Source organism: Ostrinia nubilalis, chromosome 2 (genome assembly GCF_963855985.1).
Source record: "Ostrinia nubilalis chromosome 2, ilOstNubi1.1, whole genome shotgun sequence".
NCBI classification, from domain to species: Eukaryota; Metazoa; Arthropoda; class Insecta; order Lepidoptera; family Crambidae; genus Ostrinia; species Ostrinia nubilalis.
The window spans coordinates 5355794-5378523 of NC_087089.1; the positions used below are offsets into that span (position 1 = coordinate 5355794).

The 22730-nt window shown below is 35.0% G+C and overlaps 3 protein-coding genes across 11 annotated transcripts in view; 1 reads left to right on the forward strand and 2 right to left on the reverse strand.

The window, feature by feature from the left end:
* Positions 1–2468: 2468 nt before the first annotated feature.
* LOC135080517 (serine/threonine-protein phosphatase 6 catalytic subunit) lies at positions 2469–5711 on the forward strand. The gene is made up of 6 exons (XM_063975163.1): positions 2469–2729; positions 3118–3263; positions 3376–3517; positions 3626–3780; positions 3926–4038; positions 5414–5711. The coding sequence occupies exons 1-6, from the start codon at positions 2565–2567 to the stop codon at positions 5602–5604; spliced, it is 912 nt and encodes a 303-aa protein (XP_063831233.1). The 5' UTR covers positions 2469–2564; the 3' UTR covers positions 5605–5711.
* A 140-nt stretch (positions 5712–5851) lies between these two features.
* Positions 5852–7879, reverse strand: LOC135080509 (eukaryotic translation initiation factor 3 subunit I). The gene is made up of 5 exons (XM_063975151.1): positions 7793–7879; positions 7407–7633; positions 7078–7210; positions 6607–6774; positions 5852–6386 (listed from the first exon to the last, which is right to left on the reverse strand). Exons 1-5 carry the CDS (start codon positions 7793–7795, stop codon positions 5928–5930), a joined length of 990 nt encoding a protein of 329 aa, XP_063831221.1. The 5' UTR covers positions 7796–7879; the 3' UTR covers positions 5852–5927.
* Positions 7880–9213: 1334 nt separating this feature from the next.
* The window catches only part of LOC135080537 (hormone receptor 4), a 112865-nt gene continuing 99348 nt past the window's right edge, over positions 9214–22730 (reverse strand). For all 9 annotated transcript variants that reach the window (XM_063975233.1, XM_063975224.1, XM_063975238.1 and 6 more), the window contains 2 exons: positions 15713–15828; positions 9214–14631 (listed from right to left, as the gene is read on the reverse strand). In XM_063975233.1, the coding sequence (XP_063831303.1) occupies positions 14551–14631; positions 15713–15828 (197 nt within the window). In that variant the 3' untranslated portion in view covers positions 9214–14550. The remainder of the gene's footprint in view (positions 14632–15712; positions 15829–22730) is intronic.

Sequence of the window (22730 nt, forward strand, 5' to 3'; positions counted from 1 at the left end):
CGCGATACGGATTTGTCAAAACAGCCTTAGGGTGGGTTGCACCATCTTAGTTTAACTTTGACAAACGTCTAAAATCTGTCAAACTCCATACAAAAAACACCGGTTAACGTCATAGTTACGGTCAAAGTTAGGTGGTGCAACTCACCCTATTGGTTTTCGATATAATCGAAGCTTATCACCGGGGTTTAAGTAATCGCAATGAAAATGGCGGGTGTTGCGATTCGATTCGATTTTGATTGAGTCTTAAATGCATGTTGGCTAAGCCTTTGTATGGGAAATTTCAATCCAGTCTTTCGATTATCGATAGGTAGGGCTTTGCGATTCGATTTTTTGCCGTTTGACTAAGCCTTTTTTGTTATCGACCTCTTTTGCGATTTGTTTATTTGTTTGCGACTGGTTTGCGATGGGTTTGCGATTTTAAAGTGCGTTTTGACTAGACCCGCTGGTTTTTCTTGTGTTGGAAAATAACTTAAAAAGAAGTATAAAAGTATATTTTCATCGATAAAATTGTCCATAGATTATGCCCTTAAAGTTTGATCACTACAAGCCCGGATACATTGTATAAGTGGACTGATGTATGGCATGAAATATCAAACGCCGAGTATGAGTGACTTTAACCCACATTGTGTGATGTGAAGATATAAAAAATGTTCTTGCAATTATTAATTTCGATGTATCCTTTATTCTCAAATAAATATGTATGAACTTAAGAATAAGTCTTATAAATCTATGGTTAATTAATAATTATAGATTTTTTTATAATTATACCTAGGTGACATGCAACGTTTACCACTGTGCGGTGGGACTATGGTTAAAATAAATTACCCGTAGACCCACTGGCAAAAACTGTTCAGAACGGTGGGACAACGGGTAAAAAAAAATTACCCGTGGACCCACCAGGGGGACATGTTGGGGGGACCACGGGTAAACGCCGACTTTTTTTTCTTTTGTTGGCTTTACACAAAGAATACTTCACGCTTGGCAAAACACAATCGTAGGAGCCGTAAATTAAAAAAAAAACATGTAAGCTAGGGATGCTCGAATTATTAAAAATCTCGATTACGGTATGAATTCAAATCGAATCAAAAAGAAAACATTTTTTTGCAATCGTCATATAATTAAGACTTATATGACAATAAAACATCTAAGATAAAAACAATAATTGAGAGTGAAATGCTTTTTTCGCAGTACTCTGTGAATGTTCACAACAACAATTAGTTTTATAGCCTGACCAGGAACATAAAAACCCTGGCATAGAGGCGCGTCAATTGCATTTGATAGTGCAACACTGAGTACAGTCGTACCTGTGTTAAATTAATAGGCTAACTTTATGTATCAGGATTCAGAATTACGGGCTAATTTGATATTTTCATAAATTAACGAAAAAATATTATTACCTATAGGTAACCTGGTTTAAATAAATTAAATGAAACCATCAATCGAGCTAGTAGGATTTATTTTATTATTCATCAATAATAAAATTCAGAACTTGAATATTCAACTGCAATGTCTGCTAAGAACGCTTTAAACTCGTTACTTCTTTCCCAATTCCATAAAATTCAACACTTAAAAAGTGACAAAAAACTTTAAAATAGGTAGTTGAAACAAACCACAGCTAATTTTCATAGTTGACTGTACTATACGATAAACATGTCAGTCAATTTGACAACCTTTGTCGGAAACATTATTCAATGAAAATATTGTCCGAACCCTTAGTATTTCTCTTCGACAAATACTTTAACACATTGTGAACCACTTTTCTTTCACGACTATAAAAAGATTTTAGCAATTTATTCACAAAATCAATTGCGCACATTTAAAATAAAGTTTGTTTACACTATGACAGCAATAAACTGACATGCAAGGTGACATTATAATGAAGTTTTCAGTTACTGTTGCCATTAAAAGAAATTAGTACCATTAGTTTTCCGCAACATGGCGAGGGTTTTTATGTTCCTGGTCAGGCTATACAAAGATTGAAATGCAATATCAATGCAATGGTTTATTTTTGAGCATGAGTATTTTTTTTTTTTTTTTTAAATGGCAACCAAACCTCTCTGGGAGGTTTATTTCTGCCAATGTCGAGTGAACAATAATTGACAAAGTTATCAATAGAACGTGGGTGTTTCAGTTCTATTGATTTTTCATGGATTCCGTGGAGTTAAGTATGCCCGTAAGCAGGTTTCGAGACGCCACCGGGTCCAAAGCGGGTTGTTCATACGACAACCCACTCGACACTCGATGCGCGCTCAAATTCGAAGTATTTCAATGTTTTTATTAATTTATCACTTCACTGCACTTTAGAACACAAAATAACACCAAATTTGTACACTAAAGTCCATTAAATAATAAATTGAAACCATTAAAACAGATCGACCATGCTTCCCGTTCAACTACCCTCCACGGAATCAGCATGAGTATTGTTCATCGAATATCGTTATCACCGGGCATCCCTACCTAATGTCAGGCCATGTGTCAACGTCAAACAAACGTCATTTTGGGTTTCTTCAAAAGGTTTTTACAGAAAAAAATACAAGAAACGCCTTTTTCTAAAATTATTAAAAATGAGTGACGTAGATAAGTGGATTGAAATAGCTAAAAGGTGTAAATATTTACCCGAAGATGATTTACGGGAATTGTGCAACATCGTGTGCGATTTGCTGTTGGAAGAGCCCAATGTACAGCCGGTTCAGACTCCAGTCACCGTGTGTGGAGATATCCATGGCCAGGTAACGTCTTAAAAGACTAAATAGAACACTTATCTTCTCTAGCAAAAATAACAACGGTGCCCTGGGGTTTAGTCTGTGAAATGTGACTACTACTCATTTTCACTCACGTTTCACCTGACTTGATTTATGTATCGCTCCAGTATCAAGTTAGTTACTAGCCCTATGTCTTTGTTGTTACATTGAGTCTATCTCTTTGTCCTAATTAGAATTGTGACTGTCGAAAAATAATATTTTTACTTGTGATAAATAAATAAATTAATGTAACAAAACCTGAAACATTTATCAAATTAAATAAAATTGCAAAAACAAAATTAAATGATTATCTAATTAGTTAACAAACATCTTGATAATTTTTCAGTGTGTCCAATAAAATTGTTTTTGTTTTCAGTTCTATGACTTAGAAGAATTGTTTCACATAGGGGGACAAGTTCCACACACCAAGTACATATTCATGGGAGACTATGTCGATCGTGGTTATTACAGCTTAGAAACATTAACTTTGCTCATGGCACTCAAAGCCAGGTATCCAGATAGGTGAGCAGAAATATACATAATTGATTTTGTAAATATTATCTTGATTTTTTTTCAATCAAGCTAGAATTATTCAAGCTATGTACAAATTAATAGATTTTTAATATCATTTCAGAATTGTTTTACTCAGAGGAAACCATGAAACTTGTCAAATAACAAAAGTATATGGTTTTTATGATGAATGCCTCAACAAATATGGAAATGCCAATGCTTGGAAGGACTGTTGTAGGGTGTTTGACCTTTTGACAGTGGCAGCTGTAAGTTACTTTTTGTTCGTTTCTTCCCCAACCCAGTTTCCTAGTCGAATTATCTTTCTTTGATAGCAGTTGATTGTTCAGTTTATTCAACTATGGTTATTATTGCAGTTGATAGACGAAACAGTTTTATGTGTCCATGGAGGTCTATCACCAGAGATATCCATGTTAGACCAGATCCGATGCATAGACAGGAACCAGCAGATACCACATAAAGGAGCATTCTGTGATCTATTGTGGTCTGACCCTGCTGATGTTAAGATGTGGTGAGTTAAACTACATTCCAAATTGAAATTGGACAAATAGATTCAATCAAATAAAAAAACTGTCAATTTGTACCCTATAAATCTAAAATTATTTAGTTTTTTTTTCTGCAGTGTATGTTTTTGATGGTCAAATATGATTTTTTAGGTCAGTGAGTCCTAGAGGAGCTGGGTGGTTATTTGGAAGCTTTGTCACAGAACTTTTCATGGATTACAATAAATTGTCATTGATTTGCAGAGCACATCAACTAGTGAATGAAGGTAATCTTCTCATACCTTAACCCTTATTCAAACGCGAGCTGGTATGTATTTTTTCTTACAAAGTTGAAGTGGATTTTTGGTAATTGTGGGTCACTTATTTCATATTTTTGATCAAAATTTATAAAAAAATAGGGGAAGGGGTAGTTTTTTGGGTGGTAAATAATTTACCATTATCCATTCATGACTACAAATTATTAAATGTTGGTGGTAAAATAGTTACCATTGTCCGTTTTGGTTTATTTTTGGTTCTTGACTAGTTAATTCCTCTTGGTTCTGCCTATATTTTATTAAATATTTTGGGAATGAAATAAATTTATTGTTTTTATAAAAAAAAATATTTATTAATATTAGTTATTTAGTTCGTTTACGGATTTCCTCATTTCTGATTCGATCTCGCAAAGAAACACCAAGCATAGCCCTCTCCATAGCACGCTGACATAGCCCGACGGATTAGCAAGCTGAAGTGGCAATGGGCAGGGCACATAGTGCGCAGAACTGACGGCCGATGGGGCAGCAAGGTTCTGGAATGGAGGCCGCGTACCGGAAGGCGCAGCGTGGGACGTCCACCTACAAGGTGGACCGACGACATCGTGAAGGTAGCAGGGAAGCGCTGGATGCAGGCCGCTACCAATCGATCAATGTGGAAAGCATTAGGGGAGGCCTATGTTCAGCAGTGGACGTCCTATGGCTGACATGATGATGATGATGATGATGATGCTTACAATTAGGATGCTTACCTTGAGTCTGAAACTAACAATTCACTAATTACGTAACTTCAAAACGTTACGTAAGTAGTTATCAAAATAACTTAAAATTTCTCCAAATATTTATTTAGTTTTATTTGTGCACATACAAAAAACAACAGTATTTTTATATATCATTAGACTTTTGTCAAGACGGGATCAGACAATGGTAAACTATTATTTACCACTTCTTTAAAATGTCTAAATTATATGAATAAATCAATTGCAGACGTTGCCTATAAGTGAGATTATACAATAAATGTTATAGTTTAGGAATTTGAATCGAAAAAACACTTATCAGAATTTTCGTTGAACAAAGTTTCAAAAATACTAAAAACGCGCGCTAAAAACTTGAAATTTTTCACACCAAAACCTGGTTGACTTTGACATTATCTGACAGAGACAAATGACGTTGAAAAGTTGTAAAATGGCATAGATAAGTAAAAAATTATATTTAAAAATATAAATAAGTGACCAAGATATCTTTAAGTATTACCATATCGAAAATTAGGATCCTTTTTTAAAAGTAAACAAAGTGGTAATATATCTACCTTTATTTGAATAAGGGTTAATAAAACAGCAAAGTTAGTCCACTCGAAAGACTTAGCTAATTCATGTTTTTCTTTTTTCAGGGTACAAATATATGTTTGATAAACGATTAGTCACAGTCTGGTCAGCACCCAACTATTGCTACCGCTGTGGCAATGTGGCTTCCATCCTGGAGTTCAAAACTGTAAATGACAGAAATGCCAAACTATTTCAAGCCGTTCCTGACAGTGAAAGAGAAGTGCCTCCACAACATACCACTCCATATTTTCTCTAAGTATTGTTAAGGAAAAGTGATAAGTGAACAAACAGAAAGACGAAAAGTATTCCCAAGTGTATGTAATTAGATGAATATTTTGTATATTAAATTGTTGCATATTGTAATTCAGTATTGTTTTATTTTGTAAGTGTTGGTGTTGTGAAAGTAGCTAGTGTTAGTACACTGATAAATAGTTGTTTCTGGCTAATTTTGATGGAATGATCCATTTTGTTAGGGAGAATGAATAATATTAATAAGCCATGGAAACATTTTGTGATACCTTTATTAGAAATTGTAGAATTTTCCACAACATTACTTAATACACTTCTAGTAATACAGATTCAATCCCTGTTGTAATCAAAAGTATAGTCAAAGTAGGACTGATCAAAACTCTGGACACGAACATAACCATCTTCACCACCGGATGCATAGCTTTTGCCGTCAGGATGGAACGCTAAACTGTTGATTGGACCAAAATGACCTTTCACTCGGCCAAACTCTTCTTCAAAGACTAAATGGAAGAAACGCGCGTCGAATTTTCCCTGTCTGGTTGATGTAGTTGTTACTTCCATGGCGTCTTGTCCACCACCCAATACTACATGGTCGAGAATGGGGCTGAGAGCAGCAGAGTTGACTGGACGCTCAGTTTTGTACTCCTTGAGTAACTCCAAAGAGCTTGTGTCAAACAGCTTGGCAGTCTGGTCCTTAGAAGCAGTGATAAACATGGTTCCATCGCGAGACAGTTGCATGTCATTGATTTGGTGCGTGTGTTCTTTGATGGAATGTACTTTCTTGCCAGTCTGTAACAAAAGAAATTGGTGATTAATTGCATGAGCAATAAAAATCACATAATCAATCATGAATGCTCCTAGTGAGTAAGTAACATTGAGGATAATATCCTGTCTATAGAAAGTATAATTTATGGTAAAATAAAATTTGGCCTAGTGAAAATTTGTCCTGTAGCCTTAGAAATACACTTAGCCTTATCTATAACAGAATTTAAAAATATTGTGAAATTACCCTCAGATCCCATTGAATGAGGTCACCAGCTTCGTGACCAGTGATGATGGTTTCATCGAGAGTTCCCCACACCATGGAGGTTACTTTCGAGTCTGTTATTTCCCACTTCAGGATAGGAGCCTGCGAGGATATTGAGTCATCAATCGTCCTAGTGTCAATGATGAAGACCTGAAAGTAGAATAATTGTGCTGCTAAACAAAAAATAAGTTTTTTTTAAATTATTATGACTGGGCATAAAAGAGGATCTTTATCATTTTATAGCTTGATGTCCCTTCTTTACTTAAAAAATAGGGCTCAGAAGCTAGTTAGTTCATAATAACAAAGATTACTGAGAAGAATTCTGTAATTACAGTAAAAATTGTAGTAAACTTAGTTAAATATCAAAGGTTTCTATTGTGACTTGTTTGTGAAAAAAAAACAAAAAGCAATAAGAAACTAATAAAGCATGTTGTACATTTGCTAAAAGATTACCTCGCAAGGGTGACCCATAGCCTTGTCAGTGGTGTAGGCGGCTTGGTAGGCACTGAAGCTGAAGTTGCATGTTCTCACGGAGGAGTTTGTTTTAATAGTGGCTATATTCTTTCCAGTTTCCAAGTCCCATAGTCTGCAAAAAAATTAATTAAATATTGTATTTGTGTAAATAGATAGGCCAATAATATGATGTTTAATTAGTTCCAAGAATGCAGCGGATACTCTTTTAAAAACATAGAAATAGGCTTCTTTTAGGGTAATTAAAAATATTTTGATAAAGTGACTTCACATTTTCACTGCTTGTATCAAGTCTGTAAGGGATGCATTACCTGCAAGAGCTGTCACCTCCTCCAGTGATTAAGTTTATGGTTTGCCAGTCAACGTCTAGGCACCACACCACACCACCGTGGCCATTGAAAGTGCCCAAGCGTTCTCCATTTAGCGACCACCACACGTTAGGCTTAGAATCTTTCGCCGCAGAAAATAGTAAGTCTCCTTCACGGTTATACTTGATTTGTGTGATGGCACGCTCGTGCCCTTGCAGCATAAGAGGTTTCTACAAGAAAACAAGTTCATCATAAACAATTTCGTGGTTACTCACATGAAGGTGAGTAAGAGAAACTAAATGAAGTTCCAAATTCATGATTATAGAATTATTCACGACACTTATTGAACGTATAACTGTTTTGGTGCTATATATTCTTCAGTAACTTACCATTTTTAGGGTTATTTAGTAAAAAATTAAAAATTTATTCAGCAAATTCGCCTGACATGTGGCGGTCGGCAGATTTTTTGACACCAGTGTTGCCAGTCGGGTTTTGTCAGAAATTACCAGAAATATAAAAAAAAGTAACCTTTTTGAATAAAAAGTAACCTTCATACGGGGGGGGGGGGGAGGGTTGCGATTGTGTAAGGTTGTTCATGGATGGAAACTTAGATGGAAAATGAATGAAATTGATCACCGATCGCTTACCTAAATTCAAAATTTTGACCATTCCATGAAGACCGAAAAGTGACCGGTCGTATAAAAACGTTTCATGGATTTGCGTTTTATTAAAACTCTTTTTTTTTAAGAAATAATAAATCAAATTCATGTTTAAATGCAGTTAATGACATAATTTTTAAATTGTCACTATTAATATTTTTTACTGAATAACCTGTAAAAGTTAATTCTACAATTTCTGAAAAATCACCTAAAAGTAACCTTTTCATTAGTGTAACCTAAAAGTAACCAATGCAGTTCAAAAGTAACCTAAAAGGTTACAAAAGTAACCTTCTGGCAACACTGTTTGACACAGAAGAGAAAACATAGACAAAAAGCTACTTCCTTAATATTTCCATAGACAAATCCGTTCGGATTCATTAACTTAATTGCTTTTATTATTTATTTGGATATCAATAAATATTAATATATTAATAAATAATTGAATTAATAATTAATTTTAATTAGTTGAGAGAGCCGAAGAACAATATTTTTTAATTAATTTAGATATCCATAACATTTAAAAAAAAGACGACCTCTATGGGCGAGTAGATTAACTAGCTTCTGTAGCTTCAGTTCGTTCGTCTCTACTTTGATAGATGGCGTAGCCAGCGTAAAGGTTGTACACTCGCATAAAAATATAATATTTTTTGTTTTTCTTTTAAATTACGTACCTACCGATACAATTAGATACGACGAAATAAAAAAGAAAATGCCCTATAGTCCTTCAAGCCAATCAATTGCGACCCGGTCATAAATGCGACCGCTTGGGGATTGATGGGATAAATGAAACGAAAATATTAAATCTTACTATTCCCAATTTTTTGTTGCGAATAATTGAGTTGCGAATTTTTACATTTAATTATTTTCTTTACAATCAAAGTAATCTGCTTTACTCTACATCTGGAATTCTGGATAATAGGCATCTCCCAATGTAGTACGAAAATGAGCTCAACGTTCACAACATTCACGTTAGGTATTTAAAATCCTGATCACATTTTCAGTAAGTAAAGTGTGAAGGCAGTGGTAGGTTTATGAAGCCACGCACTGCAGTTTAAAAGTGATTGCTCATAGCACACTGCTACGAACAGTCGTAGTCGTAGCAGAACTCAGTAATGGTTGTAGCAGGGATAAAAAGATAAAAGAAACCAAAGTTTTTTTTTCACATACATTTTATTTTCTTAAATTATTAACCATTGATTTCCAAGAGTACAACTAAAAAACAAATTAAAGTACAAACACGTTATGCATCGCTAACTAAACACAACTGTAGGTAACTTCTCTTGGCAAACCGTACACATTCGATTGACTAACCCGGCGCACCACTCAAACGAGTCAAGAACCATGTACTTGCAGTCTGTACACCTTACTTGGTCGAATTATAACAGCCTTTTATCCATCGAGAACAGTACTGCAATCAACTAATGTGATTTGCTACATATGTAAACATAGAGCCCTAAGGTATCGATAATACTTAAAAGTATGCTAGGTCTGAAAGCGATAAGTCTTCATATTGAGCGAACCCAACTAAATAAGTGAAATACACTCAACCACTCAGAACTCGTTGTCGTCGCTAAGTGCGTCTATCTGGTACATGTGACACTAATGTTGTGGCTGATTTATACAGCTTACATACGATATTTTGCGCTACTGCAATTTTTCTCCATTGTTCGAATGCTCTTTGGGCGGCGCAGTAGGAAAACAGCGTATATAAACTTTCGTAACTATAAAATGTGAGGACAAAAATGTTTTGGAGGTCCAATCAATATGACAAGCGAAACGTGTTTGTTCGTGTAAAAACAAAAACGGATTACTGTAGTCAGAATAAAATATGAAGTATAACTTGCAGAATAGATAATCTATTATGTACTTTTAGAGTTCAACATCCATCTGTGACATGTAATTACATACAACAAACACTCTTCAACATTTCCAAATATATATTCTTTTACGACTTTACACACGTTTATTTCATAACTATTTATTACAATGTCTAATGTACACAATTTTCAACCCTCTTTTACCCGAAATACATGAAACACTATTTTTATACACAACAAACCTTATGCTATGAATGTGAAAATATTTCGTCACGATATCTTAGTTGTAATTAATTATTCTCTTATGGACTGTAAAGAAACTGTGAAATGCATTAAGTTTTTGTTACACACTTATACGTAATATATTAACATTATTATGTTTAATTACTAATATCAGTCAAAATATTTCCGCAGTATAACCTACTGACCGACTGCAGCAATACTCGTGCCCATTATTTTTTTTAGATTCAGGACAGGAACTTTTGGAAAATCACATTTGCGTACATCATGTGAACCACAGTAAAAACTGTATAAATGAATGAATGAAAAAATACACAACTTTACTATCATTAAAATGGGTAGAGATCTTACGAGTTATGTAGCGTAAAATTAACAATGAGACTTGATCAATGATTTTTATAAAGATTTAGATTATCAACAGCGTTTTCCTCCTTTTTTCACATAGGCACAAGTACAGGTGGATGCAGTCGGTTGACATCGCCAAGTCCCACTGGGACCTAACGATTGCTACTCATTAACAAAACAGCCAGCTAAGCAAATCATAGAAAAATCATTACCATTCCCCCACATCAGTCAATTTCGTTTGTATAAAGTACAAAAGTTGTATAAATAAAGGTTAAAAGGCAAAAGAAGCCTATCATGTAATCGAGCGAAATAATTTAGAAGAGCAACGAAAAGCGAGTGGCCACCTTACACGTGAAAGTAAAAATTTATTTACACGTTATCATTGTATAGCCTCTGTGGGCTTTCCAAGTACTAGTCTAATTAGGTACTCGCCAGTAATGCGCCAATTTCATTGTTTATTTACTAACAATACTATCCTTTGTACAACGCCAATAACATCCTTAATCTAACTCCCATTTGATACATTGCCGTTAGTTTCGCCTTAACGCTAAGCTACTAACAAAATAAGTGTCAATATTACTTACATTATCATTTACATTAGTAGAACGATGCACGATTCGCGATTATAGTTATTTTATTTACGATCTCGTCATTACAAGTTTAAAAATCTATAAAGGCATCTTTACCTCAGACTTTAGATTTAACACCGCCGTGTTGAGGGTGTTTTTATGAACTAATTAATTATAATTAAGTTAGATAAAATGAATAAATAAATATAGTAATCGAATTGTCGCGACGCGTCGCGATGGTGAGACCGATTGGTGCGTGTCGCGTACCGACACTTTTCTATCACAATTAACTAATAATTTCACCAACTTTAACTTAAATTAAATATACGTAAAGATAACAAAATTTAATTGAAAATCTATTTAGGCATTTGATGGCAGTATCGTAACTGGTTGTATCCAAACTAATTACAATTTACAAAACATGTTTCATAACCGCTAACTCTTAACTAATGGTAACACGATGAGGAACGGACGTAACAGGATTATCTAATTTATCAAGCCCCTTTATCAAAGTTGTTAAAATCCTATGCAAGGACGGTAAGGTACTTCAGAAAACCCTTAATCACCGTTTCATGAGTACAGGGAGTTGTCACATATCAACTGTCCTATTTAGATTTGCTACTTAGATGTTTAAATAGCCTCTGACTTGAACTATCAATATACTTGTGTTGGTTTATTTTGTCCAAAGAAATATTCTTAAAAAGAGCAGATCAGAGGGTGCCCAACGTACCTACAGAAATTATTTTAACTTAAAGAAATCGTGGATGCGAAGAAACACAGGATTTAAATTGAACAATCATTGTTCACTAAATAAAATTTAAGTTTGCTAACGAACACACAGGTTATCTCTATCATGATGTATGTTGACATCGTTTCCGAATGCTAAGGCATACACCGTTTAATTAACTAGAACCTAAGTCCTTAAAACGAACTTTTTGGTTGTAATTACTTAATTTTAACAAGGCATACTTCGCCTCCCTACACTAGTGGTAACTGTTCACCGTTGATGGAACGTTTATTATGTTCATTTATAATTAACGATTAATACAAGTGTTAATAACAATAACGGCAAATAACTTTAAAAAGTCGAGGCAGTGATCACTGACAGTATTAAGATCGGAAAGTCTATTATCGCTTAATATTATGTCAGGAGTGCGCAATCCGCTAAAGAAAATATTGATCATAGTTGACTTTGTTTCGTTTTAGGAATGCAGAGACGACGGAACGTGTAGTTTAGCACTGTGAGGTCATAATCCTAGTTGTAATAAACTGACGTGCAGTCGTCTGTATACATACATATAAGAAGCCTCTGATGTTCCATAATAACTTTGCAAAAGCATCACGATTACTCGTGTCACTTTAGAAATATTAAAGATCAACATTTCCTAAAGCCGATTCGCACTACATTGCTGTAAGGTTTTTTAAAATTTCTATCTTAAAAGTTTATTAAGATGACTTATAAATATACAGTTAGATGTTGATGATTATATTAATAAAAATGATAAATGAAGGAAAGAATGACGGTTAGTTAGTCAGACATAGTTATGGTTGCGACAAATGAAAATTGTGCGAAACACGATGGTGCTAATGAGCGTATACAAATTACAGGAATGCTAATTTGCTTGAATTTATGACTTAGAATATGAAATATTGTACAAATGGCTTTAACACTCTTAAAACGTGTATCAAGATACAAAACTATTTAAGAAAGGTGTACGTATGTTAGTTGCGGACTGTTTTTCCATGTGGTGATTCGTGATAGAGATAATAATATGGTTTAGTTGACGGAAACAGACACTTATTTTGAAAACTTTTGCAACATGCAATGACAATTTTTGATGTGATGTTAGTTTATTACCAAGTTATGTTAAAATGTACATGTTTCAAATGTTTGATGTAGCATGATCTTTAATGTATTTTACCGATAAAATAACGACATCTTGAGCACAAGTTTGAACACATCAAAGGAAGCAAAGTAAGTATATTAAATTGAAGCACCCGCACTAGAGAACCTCCGTCGGTAGAGATGGTAGAGATGGGCGAACATGAGCTTTATTGTGTAAAGAGATCAAATGATAAATATTTTTCAAAATCTTTTAATTTATTGATATATCGCCGTATCAAAAAGATCAGATAAAAATACTAAAAAATAATTCACTTAAGCATTATTTTGGATTCTGTTTGTGATGTTAGTAGATTCGTAAAAAGTCATAATTGGTTATAATCGCGGGAATATTATTTATAAAAGCACTTTTGGTTTCAGATAAACCTAATAATAATCTTTACAATGCGATGAAAAAATTGTTCTACGATCTTAAAAATTATCTTGAAAAATATGTAGTCATAATCGCCCACCTCTAGAAAAAGGGAGACGTATGGGTAACCAAAACACACATTATGTCTACGGTTACTTACACTACAGACCAGAACATGGAGAAGTGATACACAGACACGTAACAACATGAAGTGTATGAAGTATTGGCAATAAAAATGCAAAGTTGTGACTAAAGAACCGAGCGAGACCACGCTAAATCAGTAGTGTGTATAAAACAGTAGTTGTATACAAGCAGTCTTGGTAAACACTGAGAGTAGGACTTAGTGCTAATTACATTATTATGAACAAGTCATTATAAAAATTAAATTAAAATTCTCATAATTACACACCCAGCATTTAATCTACTGGTTAATCCTAAATATAAAATGCAAACTAAAACAGCAATATTTCATTTACAAGAAACAATTCTGTCTAAAACAACGTTTATTTTGTATACTACAATCTATATTTACAGAAATAGTTTTTAATAATATATTATGCGCTTCTCCGACTGACAAATTTAAATAGTAACATAACTATATATTTTATTCTATTTAAATCTAACTAGTATACACTACCACGTATAAAACACGCATTCAAGTCCCTGGAACTATTTCTAAATAATTGTTATCAGTCTGAATTTGGGACGTTTTAATTCTTCTACTAAACAATAAACCAATACACTCGACTCAACAAAGGTATAAAATCCGCACTCGCTCGCACTAGTGCCCGTCACTCATACTGTCACGGGGACCTACAGAGTTCCATGCATCAACACTCGAAGTAGACTAGACGAACAGCTGCGTCCTTTCTTCAATCTTTCCAAATCCGTTTCAAATCAGGGGGCACTGTGTCATAGACATGACACTTCCGGTTGTAGAACCTACTAGCTCCACCCTGTCAATATTAAATTGTCTCATTCCGATTGCCATATCCAACAGCAGGAAAGCAGATTCAGAAGCCGATGGTCCGAATCTGTTGTATATCCTGGGTCTCTCTCTAACTTTTCTTGACCGCGTTGAGCGTCATGCGCATCGTCGCGTTCTTCCACAGAGTCGTGATAGTCAACTCGACGTCGTCGGCTGCCTCATAGGAACATTTGTACGATTTCTTGTGCTGGACTGGCGTGAACACGTGTGGTGTGCGGGGTGCGGGGCTCCGTCGCTCGTACATTGCGAACTAGACGCCCTGCTGGGCCATATACTATCTTATCTCCGCCGAGTTCAGGACGAAAGGTACGTAGAACATCTTGCTCTCCAGGAGCAGGCTCGCTGCGGCCTGGATCTGTGGAAGAAAAATAGTGTCAGCATGGGAATAAGTATCATAACTGTATGATGTAACAGCCGCGAATGAAGGCGGGGAAGGGAATATACAGAGTGAGTTCAATGGCATTACCTACAGTCTCCCGCTCTACCTTGTAAGTATCTCGCTCCAAAAGCGAAAACGTGCGGAGTTTTCAGTGCTTTCTAACTGAACCGGTCGGCAAGATGTAATAGTGTTTCATTTCTAAGCATCGGTTCGGTTTCACTGATAAGATATATCTGTCTGAGACCTCGCGATCGGCTTTGCAGCACCAATAATAGTTTCTACAGATAAACAATAATGGAATAGAAAGCTCTTAATGTGTAGCCTTTAAATAAAACTGTGACAACTGAAATATTGATATTGCAAGAGAGAGGGCATTAGATGTTTTTGTGGGAGGTTCACGTTTCGTTGAGATCATGAACACAATGTTAGAGTTCAGAGTTACAACGATAACGATTAAATTTAATGGGACAATTCGTTCAATTGACTGTCACATTATGGAATGGGACACCCGAGCTTTCAATAGTACTTATGTTATGGGATATGACCACCTACTGACTTGAAACTTTGTGCGCGAACAAAATGGTATGGTTAAGCTATCAAATATTTCTTCGCTTTTAACCCGTTATTGCTGACGCAAGCCGCTACCTGGAAATCATTGGGGGAGGCCTATGTTCAGCAATAGACGTCCTATGGCTGAAATGATGATGGCCGTTATTTCTTCAGAGAATAGTGTCGCCTTATCTAAGTATACTAATATTATAAATGCGAAAGTAACTGTCTGTCTGTCTTGCTTTCACGCCTAAACCACTGTACCAATTTTGGTGAAATTTGGCACAGAGATAGTTTGAGTCCCGGGAAAGGACATAGCATAATTTTTATCCCGGTTTTTGAAACAGGGACGCGCGCGATAAAGTTTTTCTGTGACAGACAAAATTCCACGCAGGCGAAGCCGCGGGCGGAAAGCTAGTAAATAATATAATCTGCTCTGATGAAGTACACATTTGATTGAAAGTGAATTTTTTTAGTAAATCTCCCATTATCACATCTCTTTCCATACCTCAGGTATCCTGGCGAAGAGTTCCTGCAGCCGGCCCGGGTGGTGCGGCGCCGCGTGCTCGAGGTAGCTCCGCAGCACTTGCACGTAGCGGTCCTGGATGCCCTCCAGCTCGACCTCTGCAAGAAGGAATATTGGCGTGAGAGTGGAAAAGTGTTATTGTAATTTAAGTCTTAAGCTCCTCTTCTTTAAGTTAAAAACTAAAAAGTTTCAGCTATGTGTCAACATTTGAAAAATATTTAGCATAAATAGAAATTTTAATGTAAAGTTGAGGATTTCAAAACGTAAATAATATTGGTTGAAACTTTGCGACCTTGAATGTATTTCTATTTAAATTAACGATAGGTCTTATTCACATCGGAATTATCTGCAAGGTTGTCAGATTGATTGAGTCCAAAAATTATGAAAATTAATGGCGTGATAATTATGCTGATTGAAGAAAAGATAAATTGTGCAAGTGAGTTTTTCATTTTGTCCCTGGGTTTCCTATTGCCTAGTCAACAAATGATCTCTTAACATTAGATTACAAGTTATTTATTATTAATTAGTTCAGTAATTTACATTTAGGCTGTTTATTTGAATTAATTACATTTTATTAAAGCAGTCATTGTTTTCGTTTTGTAATGGATGCGTAATAACATAATCTAGTTTAATTCATAGTAGGTACTCCTAAACTTTAAAAATGTTTAACAAAATGCCTCGCGCAGTGACTTCCATTTCCAAGCCATTGTTGTGACTCTACATTGCCGACTCAATCAACTACTCGCCCCTAGATGGCGTTGCAAGGCGGCGGTTAACCAATGCCACCGGCGCGCGGTGCGGCTGTGACGTCACGCGCTCAGTAGGTCACTCCGATAGCGGGGCAACGACCGCGGCTAGCCGTTGACCTCCGTTCGAGCTCGCGTCCTCCCGCTACACCCGTCTCGCTCACTCGCGCGCGCTTTTCCACGGTATTGTACGCGCGATCGTTTAATGTGTGCGGTTAGTGCAGCATCTTTTAAGTGATGTAGTTTTCTTATGGGTGTTTTATAGCTTTATGTTAGGCGTTTAGATTGCTTTCCGAATATAAAGTCTTAATATACTTTTATGACGCGTAGTCTATCCATTCGCAAGTAATAAAAATGCATATAAACTAGAAGTTTAAAGCAAGCCTTAAATTACGTAAAAAATGTATCGCGCTGCGCTGCTGTAAACAGACAGCATAATCTGTGTTTTTTTCCATTGCGCCCGACGCTGCGCAAAAGAGAAAGTTCGCCTTCCGCGTTGCGCTTTCCGCTCCGAGAGTGAAATGTTGTCCCGTTTCAACTGACGCAACTAACATTTTATTATTTTATCTATGTTTTTTGTTGTGCATCGCTTTTATTTATGCCTAATGTATTTTTATTGTTCTGTTTTTCATCAAACGTGTTGTATTAATGAAACTACATACAGCAGTTATGTCAATTATTTTGATGTGGAGTCCAAAATACCTATATGCCGAGCTGCAATATCTAATCAGACGTAAATAAGTAAAACATTTAACAGTTCAATTCCGCGCCCAATAAGTTTAAATTCCAATTGCTCAATATGGCCCACGTGTGTGCGCTTCATTGTACAGTCACACTCACAAGCGCGCGCGCAGCAGGCGCGGAACGGTTGCGCAAACGCTTTCCATTTCACCCGCGCACACATCGATACCTCTGGGCTCAAAGGTCGTAAAGGACAAAATACGACTTTTCAGGAGAAGCAAAAAACGTTTTTTTATTTTTTTATTCGACGATAACTTTTTTGTTTTTTGAGCTATTAAATTATGACTTATGAAGAAAGTGCTTAGAATTCACAGCATTTTCCGAAGAGGTATTGAAAAACTGGACTAGAGCTGTATTTACTGAGATAGATTTCCTTTACGCCCTCAAAATTACAATAAAAAGACCTTTACGCCCCTCAAATATTCGTCCTAGGCAAGTTACTCAGGACGTAAGTCTATTTTTATTTCACAAAACTACAAAACTAAGGTAATAAATGACAATTTACATAGTTTTGTAGGTTTTCATGGGTCGTAACGGGACACCCAGGTAAGGTATTATGAAAGGGTAAATTGATGATTTAGCTTAAATATTTAATATTTTATGGTATTTCATAATGTAATATACCATTTCTTCACATATTTTTAATGAATTATGGTCTTTTAAATGAAATAAAACTATTTTCCGTAGCTTCATAATTTAATGCACACAATTTATGAAACTATTTAAGTAGAAGTTTTGATATCTTCGAACTAGAAGAAACTATTTCCGATATAAAAGCTAATTTAGAAAATAAATATTATAATGCTTTTAAATAAAACTTCATAAATGTCTACTTTATAGCAAAAACCGAAACCAATTTAATTTTATTTATTTATTTAATCATTATTATTGTTTCGAAAAACTACCAATAGCGGATTTAATTCCATAGGGCAGTCTGTCCACCAGTTGACCTTATGATAATGCAGATAGAATAGAATTATTAAGGACAAACGAAAACCAAACTATATTAATTATTTATTATATTATTGAATAAGAATTTAGAATAATTAAAATATTATTCTAAATAAATTAAACATTATTAATTCATAGTAGCTTAAAATTGTGTCATTGTATTTGGTATAAAAGTAGAAAAGTTAGGTAAGTAAGATTACAAGTAGGAAGATTTTCATTCCAGTAAAGTACATCCACTTACTTTACTCCTACATAATACCGTTTTTAAAAGCCAATTATTTTTAATATAAAAATATAACTTCGAAAAAAACTGCATTCACGCTTTTTAGTCGATTAAGTCCCAACATATATTTTCCCATGTTGTGTAAATATTTTTCCTACTAGTTATTCTTTATTAGCTGATCCAAATAACTTTAGAAACTATACTAATTTATTATAATTGTAACATTCAAAACTCAAAAGTGGTTTTGACCAAGGGTGTTAGTCAAAATTACTAGGAAATCATTAAAAATAATTGTAAAGTGTAGTATTTGTGTGATTTGTGCATACAAAATAATGACACCTAACTTACTACAGTAAGGTTACTTTTTTTTCATAATATTTTTAACAAATCTAGCTTTTTCATTTTTTCATTTTTATGATGACTATCCTAACTTAATTAGGTAATTTTATAGCATGTTTTTATTTTCTTAAATCATCTTTTAATAATTATCTTATACCTGACAAATACCAAGTTTCTTCAAATATGAGAAATAATAAAAAGCAACATTACTTTACCCGATGTGGGTAGATGTCATCATTTTATATGTACAAATCACATAAATGTTACACTCTAAAATAGTTTTATTATATATTTTTGATGATTTTTTAGGTTCTTTCATTTGTTCCAAACGCACATACTTAAATACTATGAGAAACGTCTATAAAATTTACCTTCACAGTTATTTTAATATCCTCACTGTGTAGATTTTTAAAATATTTGTTTAGATAATCTAAGGGCGTAAAGGACAAATTATTTAGACTTGGGTATGAAAATGTAAGGTTGTATAGGACAATAGATATACTACATGTACATTATACGCCCAAAAATTTGTGTTTACTTGTTCTTTACTACCATGGTAACTGTACTAAAAAATCAAATGGTATTTACATCCCAATTTTCAGGATGAATTCTGTTTAGCTTATCAAATATGATGGGTCGTAAAGGCACTTTTTTTGGGAATTTCGACAAACTAAATATACAGATCGATAGAGAATTAAATTCTGAGTAAAACTGTATAAATAACTCATTTTCGGTATTTTGTCCTTTACGACCTTTGAGCCCAGAGGTATCGACATACAGCCTTTTGAGCATAGATACTTTTCACTCGGCACTAAGATAGAACATTTATGAGCTCAAACCAAATTTATGGTCGAAATGTTGCGCGTTTCACAAAGATATGAGTTTGTTCGCACTTGGAATGACACGTTTTGTTAATTAAGCAAAACGAAATTCATTTGCATATCGGAATATCTCTTTCTTCGTAATATGTCGTGTTTTTATATTTGCACGGTTATGTAACGGAATGCCATTCACTGGATTTCTGAAAGCTTTTTTAAACGAATGTTTATAAAGCTTTATTTAATTAATAATTATCCTGGGAAGTAAGAACGTACTTTATGGATTGCATTAATTAGCTGGACTGTAATTTATTGATTGCCCTTTGTTTGCCAGAGTGCATGTTTTTACCCACCTAAGTAGGTGGGTGCCTGTGCATTTGCGAGCAGCGATCATGGAATGAGGCACGAAGTTAATTAAATGTCCTGTGTCAAGGCAAATCTATTGTGGCCTTATGTTTATGCATGACAATATTAACAATATCTCAGCATTTACAGCGTTCTTCGGGACAAGAATTTTGTACAAACAAATAATAAACATTTAAGTCAACGACCGATACTTCGTAATTGACATTAATATTGTAAAAGTAATTTTTTTGGTTACTTTTTATCGTGGAAAGCCAGTTATTGACATTTATTTCTTAAAATATTAATGCGTCAGTCAAAATCTTTTATCAATATTGAAAGTGTTGATATTTTTTTTGTTAATAGCCATTTCATTAATTTGTGAATTTTAAAATGAGTTGGTCGTGGTTAAATTATTGTTAATTTATTGTCATTTATTTTACGACGCAAAGTCTTCTTCTTCTTCTTCTTCTTTTCAGCCAAATGACGTCCACTGCTGGACAAAGGCCTCCCCCAAGGTTTTCCACAATGAACGGTCCTGAGCTGCCCGCATCCAGGCTCTTCCCGCGACTTTTACCAGATCGTCGGTCCACCTAGTAGGAGGCCTGCCCTGGAGGATCTAGGCACAATGCTCGATGGCCTCAGTAGAGCCTCTCAACAAGTGGGCCTCAGAATGAACATGGACAAGACAAAAATCATGTCTAATGTCCGTGTTGCACCCACTCCTCTGAAGGTTGGAGACTCTACACTCGAAGTTGTTGACAATTATGTATACCTGGGACAAACGACGCAAAGTAATACGTCATAACTATACGTCATTGATTGCTAAAGTGAGCTGTTACTGCTAGTATGTGCTGTCACTCAAGCAACAAAATGGCACGGAATTTCTAAATGCGCACGCACTTTTATAGCTTGATAAACAGCGTAATAATAATGCCCGTGCGCAGTGAAAATAATTTTCAAACATGGCGTGCGTGCGGGTGACCTACTTACGCCGATAACGCAGGATGTCATAGTTTCCCTAACGCTGGGACGCGAGCGCATGTAACTGCACTATTTTAGATGCACTAGTCGATTGTGACACTATACAGGATGTCCCAAAAAGTAGTGTCAAGCCGAAGCCCAAAGGTAGAGCATCACTAGGGCTATCCGAATCATCCCCATGTACATGTTCTGCGATTTTTGATAGTTTTCGAGTTATGATTGTTTTAAATTTCTGTTCTTAGGCACTTTTTTTGTCACTGTGGCGCGAATAGATAAGGTACATGCCTGATTTTTTTTATTATTATTAGATAAATATTAGGCCTATCTGATTCAGAAGTATTTACATCCATAACACGTGTAAACCAAAAAATCCTATATTTGTAAAAAAAATCATAACTCGAAAACTGTCGAAAATCGCGGTGATCCCGGTAGCCCTAGTGATGCTTTACCTCTGGGCTTCGGCTTGACATTACTTTTTGGAAAATCCTGTTTTTCAAGAATATTTGACTAGTTCTCAGAGCTAAAATGTTGCAAATTAAAAAAAATAGAATAGTAGGGACATCAGAATCTTCTGAATTTCAAATACTTCTTAAACGCCATCTCTCTTTTTATATTCCATTTATTTATTCATTTTATTTTCCTATAAGTTGTTTTTTTGTTTTATTGTTCCTTCTACTCGAGATAAATAAAACAAAATTCCGAATTAGATCCTAATCTCAAGTAATTTCTTTTCGCTATCTAGAGCTCTTTGAAAAGAATCTGAATTTATAGAGCATTTCAAATCAAATTCTATGAGTCAAATACAGCTCGAATGCATGAAAGTATTTACTCTCATCTTCAGGCATCTTTCCTCTTTGGTCTTAAAAAAACAAATGACGGTTTTGAACAAATGACGATCTCATTTTGTATTGTTTTCTTTTTTCTTCATTTCTTCGAATATAGTATTTTTTCGTTTCGAACAAATGACGATAATTTATTTGTTTTCTTATTTTGTTAACTTCTTCGAAACAAGGTAAAGAAACTCATTCCGATTATTAGATCTTAATCAAAAGTAGGTACTTTCTTTTCGCCATCTAAAACGTTCGAGTGTAACTGTTATCGGGCCCGGCGCTGGTCCTAATCGATTTCGCAATCGACTCTCGCCGGCCACAACTGGGTTACATGTAACATAAATCATAATAATATTAAAGCACTTCACACTTGCGCATCGCGTCGCATTTAGTTCTTCGATCGAGCTTGTTAAACTCACGCGCATGATTGACACACGCAATTTAGGGACAATGCTGTTTTAAGACTTGGTTGAACCTTTAAATTTGTGTTACGAGAATGGAATAAAATATGATTTGAAGCAGTTGTCATCATATTATGTTAGGAAGCAGAAATGCGCAATGCATTTCCTGCTACAAAGTTTTTTTGCATTAATACGAGCTAATCTTTTTATAGAGTCGCATAATTAACAGTTCATTAAAACGTGTGATTTACTGAAACGCATATGGCTTTGCGTAGGAAAAATATAATTACGTTAAAAATCACCCTCACTCGCATAAACAATCTACGAGTAGTATTTAAAAGGAAACAAATCTCTTGAAAAGCTTAACAAAAAATACGTAGGACTTAGCACGTAAACACTTTACGGCTCCGTGAGCACGGAATACCGCTAAAGGTATACTAGATACAGCAACAGTAAAAGTGGATAGCGATTGTTCCTTATGCTGCTAGTAACACGGGTCATAATGTGCAGTCATCGTGTACGTAATGAGTCAGGCCTCATGCGACGTCAGGACGCCTAGGTTGCGTAATGTAACTGACCTACATGGATGCCTGGCCGATGCACCCCTCGGCTATAACTGGATTAC